The sequence below is a fragment of the Vipera berus genome (genome assembly GCF_964194415.1).
Source record: "Vipera berus genome assembly, chromosome: 3".
Lineage (NCBI taxonomy): Eukaryota > Metazoa > Chordata > Lepidosauria > Squamata > Viperidae > Vipera > Vipera berus.
Window position 1 is genome coordinate 193474297 of NC_138204.1, and position 21832 is coordinate 193496128.

Genomic DNA, 21832 nt, shown 5'->3' on the forward strand with positions numbered 1-21832 from the left:
AAACAAGTTCCAAAGGAATGCAAGCTGTCCTGCAGGCTTAGGGAGCATCAGTGTCGGTGCAAACTATCCGTCAACATTTAAATGAAATGAAACGCTATGGCAGGAGACCCAGGAGGACCCCACTGCTGACACAGAGACATAAAAAAGCAAGATTACAGTTTGCTAAAATGTACTTGAGTAAGCCAAAATCCTTCTGGGAAAATGTCTTGTGGACAGATGAGACCAAGATAGAGCTTTTTGGTAAAGCACATCATTCTACTGTTTACCGAAAATGAAATGAGGCCTACAAAGAAAAGAACACAGTACCTACAGTGAAATGTGGTGGAGGTTCAATGATGTTTTGGGGTTGTTTTGCTGCCTCTGGCACTGGGTGCCTTGAATGTGTGCAAGGCATCATGAAATCTGAGGATTACCAAGGGATTTTGGGTCGCACTGTAGAGCCCAGTGTCAGAAAGCTGGGTTTGCGTCCGAGATCTTGGGTCTTCCAGCAGGACAATGACCCCAAACATACATCAAAAAGCACCCAGAAATGGATGGCAAGAAAGCGCTGGAGAGTTCTGAAGTGGCCAGCAATGAGTCCAGATCTGAATCCCATTGAACACCTGTGGAGAGATCTTAAAATTGCTGTTGGGAAAAGGCGCCCTTCCAATAAGAGAGACCTGGAGCAGTTTGCAAAGGAAGAGTGGTCCAAAATTCCGGGTGAGAGGTGTAAGAAGCTTATTGATGGTTATAGGAAGCGACTGATTTCAGTTATTTTTTCCAAAGGGTGTGCAACCAAATATTAAGTTAAGGGTGCCAATAATTTTGTCCGGCCCATTTTTGGAGTTTTGTTTGACATTATGTCCAATTTGCTTTTTTTCCTCCCTTTTTTGTTGTGTTGCAATACATACAAAGGGAATAAACCTGTGTATAGCAAAACATGTGTTCCTGCAATACTTTTCTGTGAGAAATACTTGATTTTCTGGAAAAATTTCTGGGGTGCCAACAATTTCGAGCATGACTGTATATAACTGAGCATTCCATGGGTTTTAATAAAAATCATATCTGTCCAAGTATTAGTAAAATGTGCATACATATATTAGCTGCTGGACTTTCCCATAATGAAAACTTAAATGCAATATCATGGGGGGGAAGTATTTTTTTAATTTGATTCATTCCTGTGTAAGAAAAAAATGAATGCAGGACATTGAATTAATAATAATAATCTTAATAATTTATATAAAAGAAGAGAATATTTGTAGCTCAGGGTTGAACTGTGGGGACCTTGGGGCTCTCTGGGGTTGTTTTCTTGCAGACGTTTCATTACCCAACTAGGTAACATCATCACACACTAGGGAGTGGGAATTGCTCTCTTTTTATGTACTAGTGTCTTGCCCTACCAGTGTTGGTGGGGGTGATTCTGATGGTTCCTTGATTAAGTTGTAATTTGCTATTAGCTTTGAGCTGGTGGAATGACCAACAATACAAGAGGGAGTATCCCTTTTATGGGATTACCACCTTTACATGATAAGAGGGCTTATTAGCTTCAAATTAATGCTAACGGGAGTTCCTAATAAGTTATTCTTGCTGTCGGGGTCAAAGGCAGCCGTGAAATAAGGATAGTCCACGGTGGAGGTAAGGTTCCAATAAAGGTGACTTGTGGCTTGTTCCTCAGGTTTAAAGACAACATATTTAGGAGAAAGAACTTCAGAAAATTGTATGGATATGTCTGAAATATTGGAATAACTTTGTTTACCAGTTAATAAAATTCTCAGATTGGAAGGGACCTAGTTACTTTCACAAATAAATTTGGAGATGACTACTTTATTACACCAAGCTGCACAGAAATGTAATCATAATCATTGAAGTTACCAGCACTGAAAAAGGAGTTTTAATTTGAGTACATGCCACAATGCAGATGAAGATAATGTGCTGTTTGTGTTTTATTGGCTGATTGAGGGGATTTGGGGGAGGGGGCTGGCATCTTTTACGGGGTTTTTTCTGTTGTTTTTCTAGGTATGTACCTGTTTTATGCTTGTCAGCCCAATAAGATGTGATTTGCTTTAAGATGGGTAGCCATATAAATTAACACAATAAATAAATTAAATACAAACAATGTTTATAATATTTATCTTGCTCCCTGCTTTGAGAATAGACTTGCAGATTGCTGAGCAGGTATGACTGGTGAAACAAATAGTTGTTTCATTTTTCTAACTTCAGGGCTGCCTCTGATTTCCCATTGTAGAGGCACTTTGAAAAGAGCTTTTTCAGCTGATACTGTATGCATAGCAGAAGGAGAATGGGAGGAACCATTTGTTAAGAGTGGCCACATCTATGCCATGTTGGGCTTTGGCAATCAGAAATAGAATTTTAGATTGGGCCTAGAAATGATTAGTGATTATTTAGTGAAAGTCGTATGCCATTCTGTTGCTGAAGAAATAGGTGTGAGGTTGTATTAGTAAGTATTTTAGTGTGCCCTATGAGTTGCCGTATGGACTTGTTCTGTGGATACTGATTCCTGTTACAAGTAGTCCTTGACTTACAATTACTCATTTAGTGACCATTTGAAGTTACAGTGCAACTGAAAAAATTGACTTATGATCAGTTTTCACACTTTTGACCATTGCAGCATCCCATAGTTACATGATCAAAATTTGGATGCTTGACAACTGGCATGTATTTATTTAATACTTTGGAATTTTCAACTAAAGCTTGTAACCAAGAACATTGTGTTTTGCTTCCACAAACAGTGATCATATGAGAAATGCAGAAGAAATTTAGCAAAAAGCCTTGCTTCCTATATTAATTGTAGTAGCAGTGAGACCTTCTAAAATGGCTTAAGGACCACCAATGATTGGGAGATATCTGTCATCATTACTGTCTATTCAGTGGGTGGCTGATATCAGCTTAGATATGCTAACTTCTTGTAAATTTCCATAACCAGAATCAATTTCCTCTTCACTTGGGTACTTTAGATGGAAGGCCCTCATTCAATAAGCCTTGTGCAATCCTTCCATCTTAAGACCTGCACATGGATTAGAGAACAAACGTATACAATATCATCAAGAGAGTAAAAGAATTGAAATGGAAATGGGCTGATCACATAACAAGAAGAACTGATGACAGGTGGACCAAGGCAGTCATAGAATGGATCCCACTTGATAAACAGTGTCCATGAAAGAGATCTAAAACAAGATGGATCGACCAGTATTGTAGGCCCAATTGGCAAAAGAAAGCTCAGGACCGTATTGGTTGGAAACAAGCAGAAGAGGCCTTCATCCTGCAGTAGATAGACAATGGATAAAATGATGATGATGATGATATAACATTATTAAAAATGGTTAGATAAAAGCTAAAAGAAACTAATAGAGAGTGAGCAAAAAAAGAGAAGAGAAGAAAAAGAGAGAACAAAGTCAAAAGTACAGAAAAGCAAAAAAAGGAACTAGGAAGAAATAGCTTCTGATTTTCTTTACAGCAGTTATAAATATGAATTTACCTCTTATTCTGTGATTACATCGTGATGTCCATTTTTTTCCATAATCTATTTTTTAATCATGAGAACCATAGGTCATACATTCATCTTTTTCTGTTTCTTGCAAAAAGTCTACAAGGTGTCTCCAGTCAACCATAAAGTTAGATAAAATCTTTTCTCTAATTAAAAGTGTCCGTTTGGCCATTTCGGTTCCATCAACACCATCCATTCCTCCATTGTGGATAATGTCAGATTTTTTCACCTCTGTGCATATAAAAATCTCACTGTAGTTATTATGTATAAAAACAAAGTTGCATTATGTTTTTCCAACTATTTATCAATCCACCGCAAAAAAAGCCTCTGGTTTAAATTGTATATTAATTTTTAAAATTATTGTATGTATTTGAATCCAAAACTTTCTGACTTTTTACACATCTCCCAAGCATGATAAAAAGTCCCTTCTTGTTCACATTTCCAACATAAATTTGAATTACCTTTTACATTCTAGACAGTTCTCTGGTGACATATGCCAATAATATTTAATTTTATAAAATTGTCTTTAAGATTATAACACAGTATAAATTTTAGCCCCTTCAACTACATATTCTCCCATTGTTCCATCTGAATATTACAACAAAAATTTTACTTACTTTATCATCCAATAATTTACTTGTTCTACTTCTGTCCCAAATTTCAATAAAAAGTTTATACATTTTAGCAATCTCATGTCCATAACTTGTGCACAATTCTATTTCAAACTCAGTCTTACATTGTTCAAAAACAAAAAGAAAAAATATTTCAGCTACCTTATTTTTTCCTGATATTTGTACATAAGTAAACCATGATACTTTGGTATCATTCTGTCATCAAATCTTCCTTCAATTTTATTTTACATGCCCCTTAACAAAATTCTAACACATCACCATAACTTAATCCTTAGGTTTTACTATAGCTCTCTTCCATCTTTTCCTTCATACATTATTTTTGGAAATTTATGTATTTTATTTATTTGCTATAATGGAAGACCTCACTTAACAACAGCAGTTGGGTCCAGAATTGCCATCACTAACCACAACAGTCATAAAGCATGATGTCATGTCACTCTGGTGCTTAGAAAGAGCAATTACCACACTCCCTGTAGCCACTATTAAGTAAATCGAGTCATTAAGTGAGCATGTCACATGATCACCATTTGGCCTCCTGCCAGCTATCCTATTGACTTTGTTTGTCAGAAACTGATAAAGTTGCAAATGGCAAATGTGACCATATGATGCTGCATTGTCATGATTGCAAACTGGACTCCAAATGCCCATATAGTGATCATGGGACCACAGGGACATTGTGACAGTTGAAATTCTGGGGACCAGTCATAAGTACCTGCAAGTTTGAACAGTCATGAACGAGTGGTTCGTCACTGAGGACATCTGTATAGTTGTAGACCAAAAAGAAAACCCACATAAAAACCAACTCATTAAAGGAATTTGACAAGGATAGGATTGCTAATGAGCAATTAGACTGCTTGAGCTAGCTTATTTATCAACAAATACTACTGACACACCCACCTTCTCATAGCAATTGCAAGGGTAAACATTTCATGATTTTCATAGAAATTTCATCTCTTAATAAGTAACACATAATCTGTAATTAGAGCCAAACATCTCCTAGTCAGCCAAAAAATATTGTCTCTAATTGTCAGACATGCTTCAGAAGACCACACATTAGAATACATATAACAGTTTCAGTTGCTGATTCTGAAGACACACATCAAAGTTCCTAATAAGCAATGCTGTTGAATCTCCCCTTCAGCATCTTGAAAATAATGTATCAAATCTTGCCAAAGTGAACCTCATTTTGTGTAGAGCAGAAAGAGTATTGTCAAGAAATTTATTGATGGCATTAAGATTAGTGTTGTTATTTCCATAATGATAACAGGAGAGTTGATATTGGTAATTTCATCAATCTATATCAAAGACTTTCTTTTTCTGGACCTAGCATAAATTAGCACAGGGTGAGAGCTCCCAGTGAGCCAGATTAGTAACCATTTGCACCTTCCAAATGGAGGTTTGTTTTACTCCTTTCTCCACCTATTTTCCCCACAAGAACAATCTGTGAAGTGGATTGAGCTGAATCCACTGAGAGTTTGGAAAAAATTCAAAGAGCAACTAAGATGATCAAAGGCTTGGAGACTAAACCATACAAAGAACAGCTGCGGGACTTGGGCTTGGCTAGTCTAAAGAAAAGAAGAAATAGGGGAGACATGATAGCAGTATTCCAGTATTTGAGGGGCTGCCACAAAGAAGAAGGGGTCATGTTATTCACCAAAGCACCAGAGAGGAGGATGAGAAACATAGTTGGAAACTGATCAAAGAGAGAAGCAACTTGGAATTAAGGAGAAACTTCGTGACAGTGAGGACAATTAATCAGTGGAACAGCTTGCCTCCAGAAATAATGGGTGCCCCATCACCGGTCAGTCCTAGAGGAGATCAACCCTAACTGCTCTTTAGAAGGCCAGATCCTGAAGCTAAAACTCAAATACTTTGGCCACCTAATGAGAAGGAAGGACTCACTGGAGAAGAGCCTAATGCTGGGAAAGATTGAGGGCAATAGAAGAAGGGGACGACAGAGAATGAGGTGGCTGGATGGAGTCACTGAAGCAGTAGGCGTGAGCTTAAATGGACTCCAGAAGATGGTAGAGGACAGGAAGGCCTGGAGGAACGTTGTCCATAGGGTCGCGATGGGTCGGACACGACTTCGCAACTAACAACAACAACAACATCACTGGAGATTTTTAAGAAGAGACTAGACAGTCACTTGTCTGAGATGGTATAGGTTCAGGAGGCTGGACTAGAAGACCTCCAAGGTCCCTTCCAGCTCTGTTCTGTTCTATTCTATGAATAAGAGTGACTGGCTCAAAGTCACCCAGATGGTTTTCATACCTAGGGTGGAAATGGAACACATCCTCTCTTGGTTTCTAGCTTGATGGCTCAACCACTATACCAAACTGAGTCTCTCTTAATTCTTAACCTTCTCAGTCAGAGAGTTTTCAGTCAGTACTTCAGAAAACAGGGTCTCACATGAAACCTGGATGTTCCTAAAGTTTTTGAAACTCAAAAGCTGAGTTTTGAGTAAAAAAAAAAGTCACACAATCAATCAGAATAGAGCTGGAAGGGACATTGGAGGTGTTCTAGTGCAACACCCTGCTCAAGTAGAAAACCCTACCATTTCAGACAAGTGACTGTCCAGTCTTTTCTTTAAAACCTCCAGTGATGAAGCACCCACAACTTCTTAAGGCCAGCTGTTCCACTGGTTAATTGTCCTCACTGTTAGGAAGTTTCTCCTTAATTCCAGGTTGCTTCTCTCCTTGATTAGTTTCCATCCGTTGTTTCTTGTCCTGCCCTCTGGTGCTTTGGAGAATAAGTTGACCCCCCTCTTTGTGGCAACACATTACTTATAATAAAGAACTTATAAAATTACCCTTAACTTCAGAGTTGATAAACTTCCTTTCCATAAAAATCCTCTATATCTGTCTACTGCATGTCATTCTCATAAGTCTATAAAAATGTAAAACGCTTACAGACCTTGATTCATGTTCCCCCACTAGTAGATAGAGTAATTATCCAAGGCTTCTGAAAATTAACTGAGGCTATGTCTCAATGTCAAGGTGAACTAAAATACCATTATAAAGTATTGAAATGACCTGCCATTGAGCAAGGTAATTCTCTGCACAGCCTGTATTCAAAATATCTCTAGTCTGCAAAATTAAACCATGTCATTTATTGGATGGATTCACTTTGTAACCAAAGCAAAATAATCCATGTTAGTGCCAACTTTTACATGTGGTTCCTATATTGGATTCCAGCATTTTTTCAGCTATTTAACATCAGGACCTAGAAAGAGAATTTTTCACATATTAAGTACAGGTTTCTCTTTCTCCTTTTTCCAAACTGGGCCCTGACTAACAAAATGAAATTCAATGTAGAGAAAAGTAAAGTCTTACACTTAGGCAAGAAAAACCAAAAGTACACATATAGATTGGATGATATCAGGCTTAACAGCAGCAACTGTGAGAGGGATCTTGGAGTCTTAGTGGACAATCAATTAAATATGAGCCAACAGTGTGTGGCAAAAAAGCTAATGCAATCCTAAACTGCATTAACAGAGGGATTCAATCAAGATCACATGAGGTACTAATACTCTATAAAGCCTTAGTAAGACCACACCTAAAATATTGCAACCAATTTTGGTCTCCACACTATAAAAAGATGTTGAGACTCTAGAAAAAGTACAGAGAAGAGCAACAAAGATGATTAGGAGACTGGAGGTTAAAATATATGAAGAACGGTTACAGGAATGGGCATGGCTAGTCTAGTGAAGAGAAGGACGAGGCGAGACATGTTAGCAGTGTTTCAATATTTGAGGGGCTATCACAGAGAGGAGGGGGACAACCTATTTTCCAAAGCACCTGAAGGCCAGACAAGGAATAATGGATGGAAACTGATCAAGGAGAGATTTCCTGACAGTGAGAATAATCAACCAATGGAACAGACTGCCTTCAGATGTTGTTGGTGCTTCATCACTGGAGGCTTTCAAAAAGAGACTGGACTGCCGTCTGTCAGAAATGGTGTAGGGACTCCTGCTTGGCCAGGGGGTTGGACTAGATGATCTACAACAGGGGTGTCAAACTACCGGCCTGTGGACCGGATGCATCATGCTGAAACCACGCCCACCCCATTGTCGGCATTGGAAAAAAGTTGTGATATGTTGCAACACGTCACATGATGTTGCAAGTTTGACACCCCTGACCTACAAGGTCCCTTCCAACTATTCTATTCTATTCTATTCTATTCTATTCTATTCTATTCTATTCTATTCTATTCTATTCTATTCTATTCTATTCTATTCTATTCTATTCTATTCTATTCTATTCTATTCTATTCTATTCTGCATACATATTAAAGATTACCAAATAAAACTTTAAAATTAAAGGGGTAATTTCCATGCAATCATGCATTCAACATCGCTTGTTTCACAAATTACTGTCTGAAACATATTTTGCTTTGCCTTGAATGATTACTCACATCTTGTCAAACGTGATGTTCAGAGAATGCAATCATGAGGAAACAGTATGCTTTTTCAAAGGGAAAAAAAGCTTCCAAGGAGACCTATTAAAATATTCATTTTCGAAAAGATAGTTTATCAGTCATAATACAAAAGAGAAAGCAACTTAATTATATAACCCCTTTGGGAACATTTTAATTCTGAATGCTTTATCAGAAAAATGAAAAAGAATGCAGTGACAGCATAAATAGGTAAATGTCAAGGTTTGGCAGCTATGCAGATCAAGGAAAACTCTATTGCAGGTGAAAAGTGAGAGGGTAAAACATGTGAAAAAATTAATAGACCTTGAAAGGAACAAGAAGAGAAATAAATGAAGAAGAAACAAAATTCCAATTATCTGTCAAGAATTAAAATTGTATATTGTGTATTCAGGTTGTCCTCTAAAATGCCATCTTTAGAGCCGAAATGTATACAAGGCCAAATGCTGCAGGGTTCCAAAAGCATTTTAAAAAAATAAAAAATAACCAGAGTATCCCCAGATATTATACTCTCAAGGACCAGAAAGAGCAACCAGGTGCTAATTTTTTATTCTGGATGAAGAACCCCTAAACTTGGGAAAAAAATGGGAAAATGTCTACTATGTATTATTATTATATTATAAAATGTACAAAATAGAATTACAAGGACCTTAGAGGTCCTCTAATGAACCTCTTGCTGTGTACAGTGCCTTCATACCATCCAGACAAATTGGCTGTCCAATTTTTTCTTGAAAATTTAAATTGATGGAGACGCATGACCTAAGGAAGAAGACTGTTCCATGTTTTTAATAGCTGTCCCATAAATTCCACTTTGTTTAAATTTTCCTAACTGTTCATTGCAAAAATCTTACGAAGTTGTATCTCACCAGTTATTAGGTCCTTGCTCGATAGCCAAGAACATTCCAAAGAGCACCAAATGGGATGCATTAAGAATAGGCAGATTTATGTAACACAAAATCTCAGTTTTGGGTTCAGTGGATGCTTTATCAGGTATAGTTAAACTGCATATCTTAATACCAGGAAGGAAATGGGGTAAAGAAAAAAGTGAAGGTTCCAGCTTGGAAATGATTGTTAGAAGTTAGAATGGGTAAAAATATTGCTCCATATGAAATAATGATGCTGATTGTTGAGGTGAAGAGAATGAATGGACAACAGTGATAATGGTAATATAGACTGTGATAAAGTTGATGCAACCTGAACAGTTCTGTAAAAAGAAACTGTGGAGAGAGTTGGAATTATATGATTTTAAAAAGGCAGACCATTAAAAATTATTGTAATAGCCAAATGTTATTCTGAGAATTATGTTTTTTAAGGGATAGAAATGCTCCATAACTAATCAATTTTTCCAGTAGGAACTCTATCTTGGGTCAAATCAAGGAATTCTCATGTGGGTTTTCTAGTTGGAAAGTGACTCAGAATTGGAGAAATATGTTTTGATGCTCTTGGATGACTATTTAGTTTGCTTGAGATAAAATCCAAATATTTATCACTTTTGCTGTTCAACCTGTGCCACTTTCAGTTTGTGTCACTTTTGGAAGAGTTTGGTCTAGTGGTTAAGGCACCAGGTTAGAAAGCCAGAGACTGTGAGTTCTAGTCCTGCCTTAGCCATGAAAGCCAGCTGGGTGATCTTGGTCACTCTTTCTTGACCACAGGTTGTTGTTGTGGGAAAAATAGGAGGAGGAAGGTGTGATGGATATGTTTGCTGTCATAAGTTATTTGTAAAAAAATCATAAAGATGGACTACATACAAATAAACCAACAAATAAGCAATAGTCAGGGTGTACAAATAAAGAAAATGTTGTGTTACAACTTCTTGTGAAATGCATGTTTCAGCAACATTGAAGCCAATGTTCTAGTGGCAGAAATGACAGCAGCAATATTTCTGGAATAAGTATTATTTGACTTGTAGGGAGATTATTAATCTTATTTTTCAAGACAAAATACAATTTTATTTTTCTTATGAGACTCTCAATGGCACCTAATAATCTTACTTCCCCTGCCCATGAGTCATTTTGTACAATATACTTGATATTCAAGTTTTAGACTTATTATTTTTGGCAGCTGCTACTGCTTAAAGCATTCATCTTCCTTTAAAATTATCAAGCTGGGCCACTAATTATAATCTATCCACCCAGAAGAATAAATAATATGGTATCCATAGAAATACATAATGTAAATCAGTTTAAATTCCCAAATTCAATTCATAAAGGTCTCTGTTGCTATAAACCTGTGCATTCTGGTGAGACTTTCTCTCTTCATAGGGATTTGTGTGCGGAATTATAACTTTCTTTTTAATATTTATTAGGTAGTTTGATATTTTTTTGCTTCCCAAGACCTAGCATTTTGTAAGCAGTTACTCACTGATAAACATAACAGTATGTATTTTTTAACATGAATTCAGTTTTTCATGTATTCTGTGTGCTTGCTGATATTAACAGTTTTTTTGATATTGCATATATTAAAATGAAGGATTATAGTTAAAAATCCTCCTTTCTTTTGCTACTTAGTTTTTTATTAACTAATGTAAAAACAAGCTTCTTTAAATAGTTAATTCAAACTTGCCATTGGTTATATAATCAGTTCCTGGTGTGTAATAAAATGGCTTTAATAGATTAAGAGGGTGTTCCAAATCACGACATTGCCTAAAAATAAAATCACTTAAATCACTTCTACCATACAATAATTCTGTTAGGGCACATAGACATGGAAGGAAGGTCCCTAGCTTACTCTTTCAAGAGGCCCTGAAGACATGGTTTTGCCAGTGGTTGTGGGAACCCCAGAGTGACATGAAGCCAATCAAATGGTTTGTTTGATTGTTGGTGTGTGTGTGTCTCTGTGTGGGGGGGGCTGTTATTGAGTTTTGTATTTGGGGTTTTACTTTTGTAAGCCACCTGGAATCACCATGAGTTGGTTGGGTGGCCATATAAATTTTCTTAATAAATAAAGTAGGACAACTGGGGAAAGATATTGAAGCTCACCCCTTACTCCACTAAGCAGATTAATTCCACTGTTGCCAGGAATCATCTAGCTGATAGTACATCAGCTCTGATGAGTGTCTGGGGATTCTCAGAGTTGGAAAGTGAAGATTAAATGATATACTCTTAGACATGTTCTGTGCACCAAGGGGTTGCGCTCCCTCAGATTGTCATACTATATTTATCTCTTAAATTCTTCTGGCAGGCCATAGTGGAAATTCAGAAAACTACATTCAGCTGCTTTGTATGCTACTTAATGCTGCATTATCAAAAAGTAATCATACATGTTTTTCTTAGAAAATCAGTTACATGGACTACTCAGAGTTGGGTGGAAATCCCGTATTGGGAGATATTCTCCATCAGATTACAGGATCATGTAAAACTGGTGGCAAAACCAAACCTGTCTCTTTGCATAGTTTTGTCAGTGGAAACTGCTTTTGTTAATGAAGTCATAGTCTGGGTTTTCATGTTGTGCTTTATTGCTTCTCTTTTTACATTTCTATGGAAAACTGTAAATTAAAAAATAATTTTACAACTTGGTGTGGGTCACACATCACTTTTCTTTATCAGCAGTTTAAGGAGCAGCAGAGACAATTCAGACCTGCCACCTAAATACAGCAATTAGTAGTTTAAGAGTTAATAAGCTGATCTAGATAAGAACCTTTTCTCTTTTTTTTGATGGTTGGTTTGTCTTATGACTGAAATGAGGTGGATATCCTATCCTGAACTGAGTCACACCCTGCATGAAAAGTTTCCAAGAAGATAATTGTTATCCAAAATAGTTCCTGATCTATTACAGATGTGCTCTAAGAAATACTGATTTCTGTCTTAGTTTTTGGTATATGTGAAAATGGCGTTAAAAAAAGCCATTTAATCAAAATCTCAGTAAATGTGTTCTAAATGTAAACACAGAATTCATTCTCTTGGGTTTTTTTATAATTATAGTAATATCTGCTTGCATTTTACTTTGCATAATTTAGAGAAATGTGTATGCATTGTATGGTAGTTAATATTCCCTTTGTGTGGTAAGAAATATGCTCTAATCCCAGTGAGATAAATATTGGTGTCAATTATATTAATATTAAACCTTTTTAAAAATACATTAAGATGACTGACAAAGTACTGCTTCTCAATGGCAGCATCGGTCCTTTGGAATGGCATCCCAATGGAAATGAGGGTGACTTCCAACTTTATTTTTTTCCAGAAACAGCTCAAAATAAAGTTCTTCCAGAGGGCAGATGTCATCTTGGCTGAGATTTATAGATTGATTATTGTTGGGACTTGTGTTTGTACATCCTGAAACATTCCAATTTTAATTTGATTGTGGATTGTGTCTTTATATCTTTTATCTTTGTGAACTGCCAAGAGTCCTTTAGGATTTCAGTGGGATCTATGGACAGATAGAGTGACAGATAGACATTATGTATGCATATATTGATGGTTGGATGCATGCATAGACAGAATCAATCTCTCTCTCTCTCTCTCTCTCTCTCTCTCTCTCTCTCTCTCTCTCTCTCTCTCTCTCTCTCTCTCTCTCTCTCTCTCTCTCTGAGGGACAGACAAATAGCAGAACTGTATATTACACTGCAAATAAATGTCTTTGTCTTTGTCAAGAAATGCCAGGCAACTACAGTTTGCAATTGTTTCAGATCCCCTGCAGTTTGGAATACTGGGATGAGCTCCAGAAGTCATTTGTTGCTTTCAGAGAGTTCAGCTTATCAGAAAGCAAAGTTTGTGAGTTGTCCCTGCCAAACATCAACTTAATAACTGATCCGAAAGAGCTTGTAGCTTCTGATCTTTGGAGAATTGTTCTGAACAGCAACCAGAATTCAGGGGATGACCAAAGGTAAATACAGTGTTGATTATGAAACAGTAATTTATTTCACCAAGACAGATCGTGCTAGAACACTGAAACAGACAAGAACAATAACTCTTCAAACAATTTATTATTTGCTGAAAGAAATCTTACTGAAATAGATGACTGAAACACCACGTTACACAGGTTTAGATTTGCAGGTCTAGAAAAATGCTAAAATTATCCAAGCCTTCCACTGGGTAATCTAGTTGGTCAGGATATAAAGAAGTCTAGGTAAATCTTGGATCCAAGAAGTCCCTACCTGTCTTTATCTGGCATGATCACAAAGAGATTGAAAGCTTTTTTAAAAACTAAATCACAGTATTACATCTGAATCCCAAGCTATAGTTATCTTTAACTTTAGTTTGTTGAGATAGGTCCAGGACATAGCCCACTGTATTTACTTAGTCATGTTTCAAAGAAATTACCAAGATTGACTACAATATATTGAATTCAAATAATAAAATAGAAGTGAATGTTTGTAAATTTATGCTTGTGTTCAAAGTGAGGAATTTGTTTCTGTTACATTGTGTCCCCTCAGCAATCTGATTAAGTTAATTCAATCAAACAGACAATAATTGACTCAGGTTCATCTGGGGTCATCTGTAAAAACTTAATGGCTAAGTGAGAATAGAATCCTTTCTTGACTCTAGTCCAACATTTTAAGAATACCTTACTCTCTCACCGTTTTTTTAAATTAGATGACTAGTGTATGTTCTAGGAAACAATTCAGGTGCAGATCTGGAGAATATTGTGTAAGAAAAGTTTATTTAACTTAAATGGAACATAATATATTCTCGTTATAATGCTGTTATTTAAATAAGTGTTCCAAATTAATAATGTTTAATAATGACCACATTATTGGGGCTCTGATCCTCAAAGATGCTGCTATTTTAGAAAACAATTTAATTCAGTATATTAGAATATTATTTTTGTTTTTTCCTCACTTCTCTTCCCCAGTTCAGAAAGTGAATCGGGTTCCCAAAGTGCCTCTGAACAGTTTGTGACTCCTACTGCCCTAGCAGCCTGTACTAGGGTAGATTCATGCTTCACTCCCTGGTACGTGCCTGCCTTGGGACTTTCAATTCAGTTTGCTCATGCCGAACTTCATCTTTGCCACCATCTGGATCAGCTGGGCAGAGGTATGTGTCTTAAATTCTGAAACAGAAATCTGTAGCTATTGCTTTTCCGTTTACTCATCACCTCACCTGCTTTACATTTGCAGTTCTTTTGTCCACTGGACCATATGCTCAAATAGCTTACACCCACTTATCAGTAGCAGGAATGTGTAAAAAGCAGATGTATTTGAAGACAGTAATTGCAGAAGGTGCTTCAGTTTTTAAGCTTCAGTTGTGGGCCCAAATACCCCCCTCCCTTCACTTTATTGTGAGGCTAATGGAATACATTCTGCTTTTCACTTTTGCCAGAAAACCTGCCCCGCTTTATGTGTGCTGCTGAACAAAAAGTCTCCAAAGGAAGTACCAAGTACTCAAAACTCAGATACAGTATTGTTTTAAAAGGAAATCGGTAGTAGAGAGATGCGATCCACCTGGGTTCATTCAGTAATGTGTGCTTGCATTATTGTCAGTTTTATTTCCAATAATATTATATTGTCTAATTTCAAATAATATTCTCAATGAGAAATAAGCAAATATTTAAGCAATTTCTAAAGCATGACATCTTGCTTAAATGATGGTTTTGAAAGTGGTGAATGACTAACATTTTCTTCCACGTTTTCCAAGTTTCCCCATTACTAATTAATATTTTTAGCACTTCAAATGACAGGAAAGGAACAAAAGAAGCCTGAATCAGGCAGAGGTCCTTCAAAAGATTCTTTTTTTTTCTTTTTTAGAACCTTTTTTTAAAAAAACTAAGCTTTCTTAATTGCTGTTTTCTTACCTAACTTATTCACAGTGGAACAATTAAATGTATGCAACTGGGACTATTGTAGATAAACTGTCAAGTATTGTTTTCTGGGATAATTATTTTCTGCAAATTCAAAGTAATGTACTGTAATTTTGGTTTCCACTTATTTTTTAAAAAAATCTGCAAGAGGATTGTATGTATGTATGTATGTATGTATGCTTGTGATAGCCTTGGCTTTTTTATATCTTTTTGATAATTGACTATATTTTAATAGTCATATTTTCTATTTCCGTTTTGGGCTCATCAGGTGCTGATCTCTACCTACATCAATGATTACATTTTATTTCAACTTACATATTAGCACTTTATCTGAACATGCAGTCATGAATGAGTATCCTCTCTGTTCTCCTAATATGCTTATCATTTTTTATTTCTAATTTCTGTTCTGATTTGAAGGACTTTTGCTGTTTAGTTCTTGTTAGCTCTGGTTGTTTATTGTTTCTCCTTTTTATTAGCAATGCTGTTGTTCTCAGTATCACCTTTGCAATAGCAGCTTATAGTTACTACTTAGTGCACTGTAGGGGCAGATAAATTAATGCTTTCCAGTGCTTTGGGATCTACCAGCCACTGTTGCTGTCCATGTGGCTGGAGGGCAAGGCTGACATCCTATGTCTGGAGAGTACCATGGTGCCTACTACATTCCTAATACCATTTAATATAGGCCTTAGCATATTAACTTTTGCACAACACACAGCTTCTTTTATTTATTGATATTATACTTCTAAATACAAAGAGACATGCAAAAGTTCTCTCTTCCACCCAAACTCTGACTAAAGGTCAAGTTATGTATTATGAGACTACTCTTTCTTATGGCTTTAGGTTTTATCTTGGGACTTCAAAAGCTAATTTTACCTTTCACAAATAGGGATACCAACTCCCAGAATTTTTAGTAATGTCCAGGTTGCTTAGGATTCTGAGAACTGAACCCATGTATCTCAGAGGCACTCAAGTGGGCAGAGCCTTTCCAAAAAGCTTTTGAAAAAAAAAGCTTTTGAAAAATAGAGTTCAGTTAACCTTGCAAAAAATGTATGTGTAATGGTTAGATTGTAACTTAGAATGAAATAAGTCATAGACTTATATTGTATGATTCCAGAACTTGAATATAAGCACATTTTTAATAGAAATGCTGCTGATAGCAATAAACTTTCAGTGGAGAAAATATTGTTGTTTTTTTTAATATTTTTCAGTTTACATTTCATGTTTGTGATTACTTAACTATGGCTAAATAATACCTGGAATTTTTGTTCCAATTCTATCTAGAAAAATATAGTGTGGTCATTCCCGGCATATTTTTCTTCCGCATATGTTCATTCCTAGTTTTATATCTGCAACATTATATTAAGTATAAGTGATTTATTTTTACCTTTTGTTCTACAGGACCACCAAAGTTCCTACATCCATTTATATCTGATAAAAATGTGCCATCTGAATTAGAATATTCAGTCATCTCTTTTGAAGAACCTCATACCTATTTCAGGCAATGGAGTGATGGATCCGTCTTCAGAGACATGCAGTTATCCACTAGAATTGACTGCAAACTTTTGGAGTGTAGAAATCTAACTAAGCAAACTGTTGCAAAACCATTTGGTGTATTTGGGCAGCTTTCTGTTTCTGGAAATTCCATGGAAAAGATTTTGGATGGAAATATGGTAGTGGATCCTGTATTCATCAGCTTTGGCCAACATACCATCCACTCTCTGCATAAAACCCTTCAGGCTTGGCAACAGGTAAGCAAATAGGCCTGAAATGAAAAGGTTAAACAGATATCACCTCAAGATTCCTAAGAGTGAAGAAGTATCAAAAGCTTTGCAGAGTGAAGGGACTGAAATAGGAATAGTAAACTGGCCTCAGGTCATTTTTGTTGTGTCATGCATTTTACTGAAAATGAAACAAGCAAATGAAATGCATAAAACCTATTTACATATCATCATTTGGTGTTCTATGAGTATGACTGGTAAATATATGGATTGGGTTGTGGGGGGGTTGTTTTTTTGCTCTTATATAGGGAAGAAAATTTATCAAATTTCTACACTGCTCATCTTACTTAAGTAAAATGAACAAAAGGTTGCTGAATGAATGTGAATTGAATACAAAAGTCCTATAGAGACAATGAATGAGGATTGAATTGCGAAAGATATATATGAAGAAATGTGAATGGGATGGGAGGAAAGACTAGAGGTAGTAGTTGTAGTTGGGTGGAGTTGATGAGGTCTTCAAATAGAAAGAAAGAAGTTTAAGGAACAAAAGGAAATGTATGAATTCATATAAAGATATAGTAGAAAGAAGACTGGGTTTGCAAGGATAGGTATGAAAAGTTACAGTGATTGGTGTTTGCATAAATTAATTTTTGCAATATCTCTTTTTCTCTTACATAGTAATTTTTTCCTGTTTTTTTTTTGCATATTCCCCAAAATGAATATTGTGATACTGTGGATGGAATCTTATTTCCCATTTAGCAGAAACCAAAGATTATATAGTTTTTGCCATTATACTCAGGCCAGTAAGCTAAGGTTTTCTTTAAGTTTGAAATCCAAGTGGTGATCTGAATGTGGCTTCTCCAGTTTGGAGCATAAACAAAAATAATAATTTGAAGGTTCAGATCTAACCTTGTAATGCAATTTTGTGCTTATCATGAAATAATTAACTGAAACTGAAGGTACATATTCAAAGAAAGCAAAGATAAGGAAAAGATATGTGAGTTCATAGCTGGAGAACAGATTTCCAGGGTGTGCTAGACACTGAGTGACTTTGGAAGGGTGCAGATGTAGCAAATGCCAAGGAAATGGTCAATTTTCAGTGTGAAAACACTTGAGATCAAAAGTGCACTTTTCCTCTTTGAATTCAAGTCTGAATGGGCCAGAAGATACCCTGGCTCGACTATTTTCTGGATTATGTAAGTAGGATATACAGCATCTGAGCTGATTCATAGAGAAATTGATGCAGGGGCTATAATAAGGAGTTTTGCCCTGACAGAGAGCAGCTATCTTAGGGCAGACCAAAACCTCTGAAGAATACTTGGCAGAAGCTACAGCAAGTATATCCTGTTTAGTTTTATTATCCATTTTGGCAATAATAAATTAAACAATTATAGCAGGAAAGAGTATTTTATACTAAAATTCTTTCTACTGTGCCATTGAAAAGACATCTAGATTTCATGGACCAGTTTGGATGGATTTAAGCTTGTGTAAATGAGATTGGAATATAACTTGAGGAATAATTGTAATGTCAAGTATTTCTCACATAATAATAACCAAATAGGCACTAACAATCTACTAAGGTCCAATCTACATAACATAGAAAAATATTCCTAAGTTTTTTTTTTCTTTTAGTTCAGATAGTAGGCATAACCAGAGAACACTGAAGGTTTCACCCAGTCCCTCCAAATGATATCATGGTTTAAAGTTAGACTTTTCCCTAGTTTCTGGTTTATCCTGTTGAATGAAAAAAAAGAATCTGGCACGTATCTTCCCTGTTATCTGGCACATTTGATACCTGGCGCGTATCTTCCCTGTTACTCTAATGAAGGTTTTTTGCCACAACTGATAGTAGGTTCTGTGCATACAAAACCCGATGGCTCAAATTAATAAAAGTATATACAAGCAATATTTTCTGCCATTATCCAAATAATCTCATGCCAGGATTTCTCTTTAGTGATCTCCATACCTATACAAAGTTTTCTGCATTAATTACCCATCACAAAACTACAATAGCAAAGCTAAAAAAGATAAAACATCTGTTTCGCATCAGTTTCTGTTTTCAAGGCATTCCAGGATTTTCTTATTGTAAAAGGACATTCATAAAATAAGAGCTAGTGTGATTTAAATCTTTACATCTGGTTCAAATATCACTGTGAAAAAAGAGTCTTTGTAGCTCCAATTTCTGCTTTTTGTCATATTTTGAGCAATGTGCTTAACAGAAAACAAGCAAACAATCTTGAAGGAGGCCTGTTTGCATGGGCTGGTGGAGGAGTAACTACTGCAAAATGGCCTTCATTACTTGCATGCAGTGAAAAAGTCTCTCTAGTATCACATATGTGCAAATAAAGTGCATTGTATAAATATTTAAATGTGTAAGACCACATCAGAAAATGATTGACTGACTTAAACTATAGGGAGCCTTTAAAGAAATACCCCGAGTTGGAAACAACAGGATTGTATAAGTAGAGCCATATGTTGCCTTGCAAGATGTTCCAGTCAGGTAAATTCTATGAATAGTTAGACCTGATTTATATGCAGGGGTGGCAATGTTCAAATGACCCACAGAGGATATGCCTCTGTAATTGTTGTTGCAATTTCCTTGTTTCCTCTCATCTCGGGAGTTTTTGCCACCATCTTCTGATGTGGTGGGTGAGTCTCTAGCCAAGAGTGTCCTTGATTAAAAACTCAGCCTATTTTTACATTAGGGTGCATTAGTTATTGAGGTGGGCTCTGAACTACATATTAATGTTAATTGGTAACAACACGTTTCTTCAGTGGGTTCTCTTCTACCACATACTGAAAATTAACTTCCCACTAGTAAGTATTTTGTGATGTTCAGTTTTCATAATTAGCATGGTATTCTGCCAGACCAAATCAAGAGCACCACCATTAATTGAATTCCTCACGTTTTCTAACCAAGTATCAGAAACAACTAATTTTGTACACATTGCGGATAAGAGCTGACATACAAAGCATAAAGTAATTTGGCCTTACACCTTTAGGTCAGGAGTTCAAGATAAATGGAAGCCTCTGTCGGAATTTGTTTTTCCCAAAAGGTGAAATCATTTTATTCTTAAATAATGATGGAAGCTTTAACAATAGAAGTAGGTATTACAGCATCGCCAGGCTGTGTGCTTTTATGATCCCAGGTCATCTGTTCAATTCCTAAGATGATAGAACTTTTTTTTTAAAAAAAGCAGTGATTTCCTTCTGTAAGCAACGGCCTTGAAAAATTTAATTGGGAGAAAGTTTTATTCAACTTAATAGGAATACCTTTCTGAGTTTCTATAGGATTTCATAGTTTAAGTAGAAAAAGTATTCTGAAACATAAAGGGCATAATCCAATAATTCTAAGTGTTTATGTATATTAATATGTGTGATAGGTTTTTTTTCTTTTATTTGAATACAATAAGATATGTTTGTTTAAGGGTTATCATCATTTATGGTAAAAATTTAAAGTTTGGATTATTTTGCCAACAAAATGTTGGCCCAGTAAAATCTTTCACTCTACAGATTTATGCAACATGGATAGTATTGGATATTATATAGGCCAACAGTTATTCAGATTTAAAAAAAACTTTCTTTAAGGAAAACCTCTGTATAAAATGGTAATAAGTAAATTCATGTCTATGACTAATGGTAATCAGAGATGTACCATTAAATAATGTCAAAACAAAGTATGTTCTTACAGTATGACAGTATTGCTTTCTTCAATTATTATTAAATATTTTAATTAAATTACAGTATTCATAATTAATAACATTATAATGTTATAATATTATAACATAAATTAATAACATTAAGTCTGTAATATCAAATCCTCTTGACCTTGCCTCATTATTTTGAAACCCCTTTCTAACTTCTACTATTGAATGGAATTAAGAGTGGATAGGTATATACATTTAAAAGGGGAGAGGAAATAAGCAGGGATTATATAAATGGCCTCTGTGGAAAGGATGCAGCAATTCAATCCTGCCAAGAAGAGATGTTAGAATGCAGTATTTTTTAAACAGTTTTAGTAACATGATGCATACACATTAGAGCAGATGGCCACCATAGAAACCAGGTTCTGCAAGGAACAGGTATATGCATCATCATGGGTGCTTTTGTATAATTTTCAGAAGTAATGGATTACATATTTTGTGCACCTAACACCTGAGAATGAAGCTTTATGTGTTGGTCTAAATGAAGTGTTGACAAGTACATTTTCTAAAGTGCATTCTTTAGAAATCTGATGACCAAGGAATAGTTGGCTGGTTGAGAAATCTGGATATCTTCCTTGCTTTTATATGCTTCCATGATATTGCTGACAGAACCATGAGTAACTAAACAACAAAGGAAGAACTTACCCGTTGGTGTGGGAGAAGATTCTACAGAAGAAAAATCACCCAGATATAATTACAGCTGTGAAACGGACAACCATCATAACAATATAACCAAAGATAATGGAAATATTAAAAATGGAACTGAAAATAGGAAATCAGCTATGGTTCTGTAGGCTCCAGTAGAAGAAGTGGGCAACATAATATATTACTTATTGAATGAAGGATACAGAGAATTGGCAATCAGCTTCAAATTGATGGAGTGAGAAAATGGAAAGGTCAAAATATAAAGGAAGAATGTCTTGAAGATCTCATTGTAACATTGCCACTTACTCTTCTGCCTTCAAACCTTTCTTGTAACACAATGTATTATAGGGATTAATAAATCCTTGAGACATTGATAATTTATACCCTGTCAAAAAAGGCAATTGTATGGAAAGATGCCCAGTATATCTGTTGCTCTAGTAGTCTAATCTTTTAAAAGAAGAAGCGAGGCCAAATACAATTGAT

General features: G+C 35.8%; 1 protein-coding gene across 3 annotated transcripts in view; it reads left to right on the plus strand.

Annotated features, from left to right (window-relative positions):
• The window catches only part of VPS13B (vacuolar protein sorting 13 homolog B), a 354623-nt gene that overhangs the window by 277490 nt on the left and 55301 nt on the right, over positions 1–21832 (plus strand). For all 3 annotated transcript variants that reach the window (XM_081322737.1, XM_081322739.1, XM_081322738.1), the window contains exons 40-42: positions 13172–13368; positions 14338–14519; positions 16681–17030. In XM_081322737.1, the coding sequence (XP_081178863.1) occupies positions 13172–13368; positions 14338–14519; positions 16681–17030 (729 nt within the window). The remainder of the gene's footprint in view (positions 1–13171; positions 13369–14337; positions 14520–16680; positions 17031–21832) is intronic.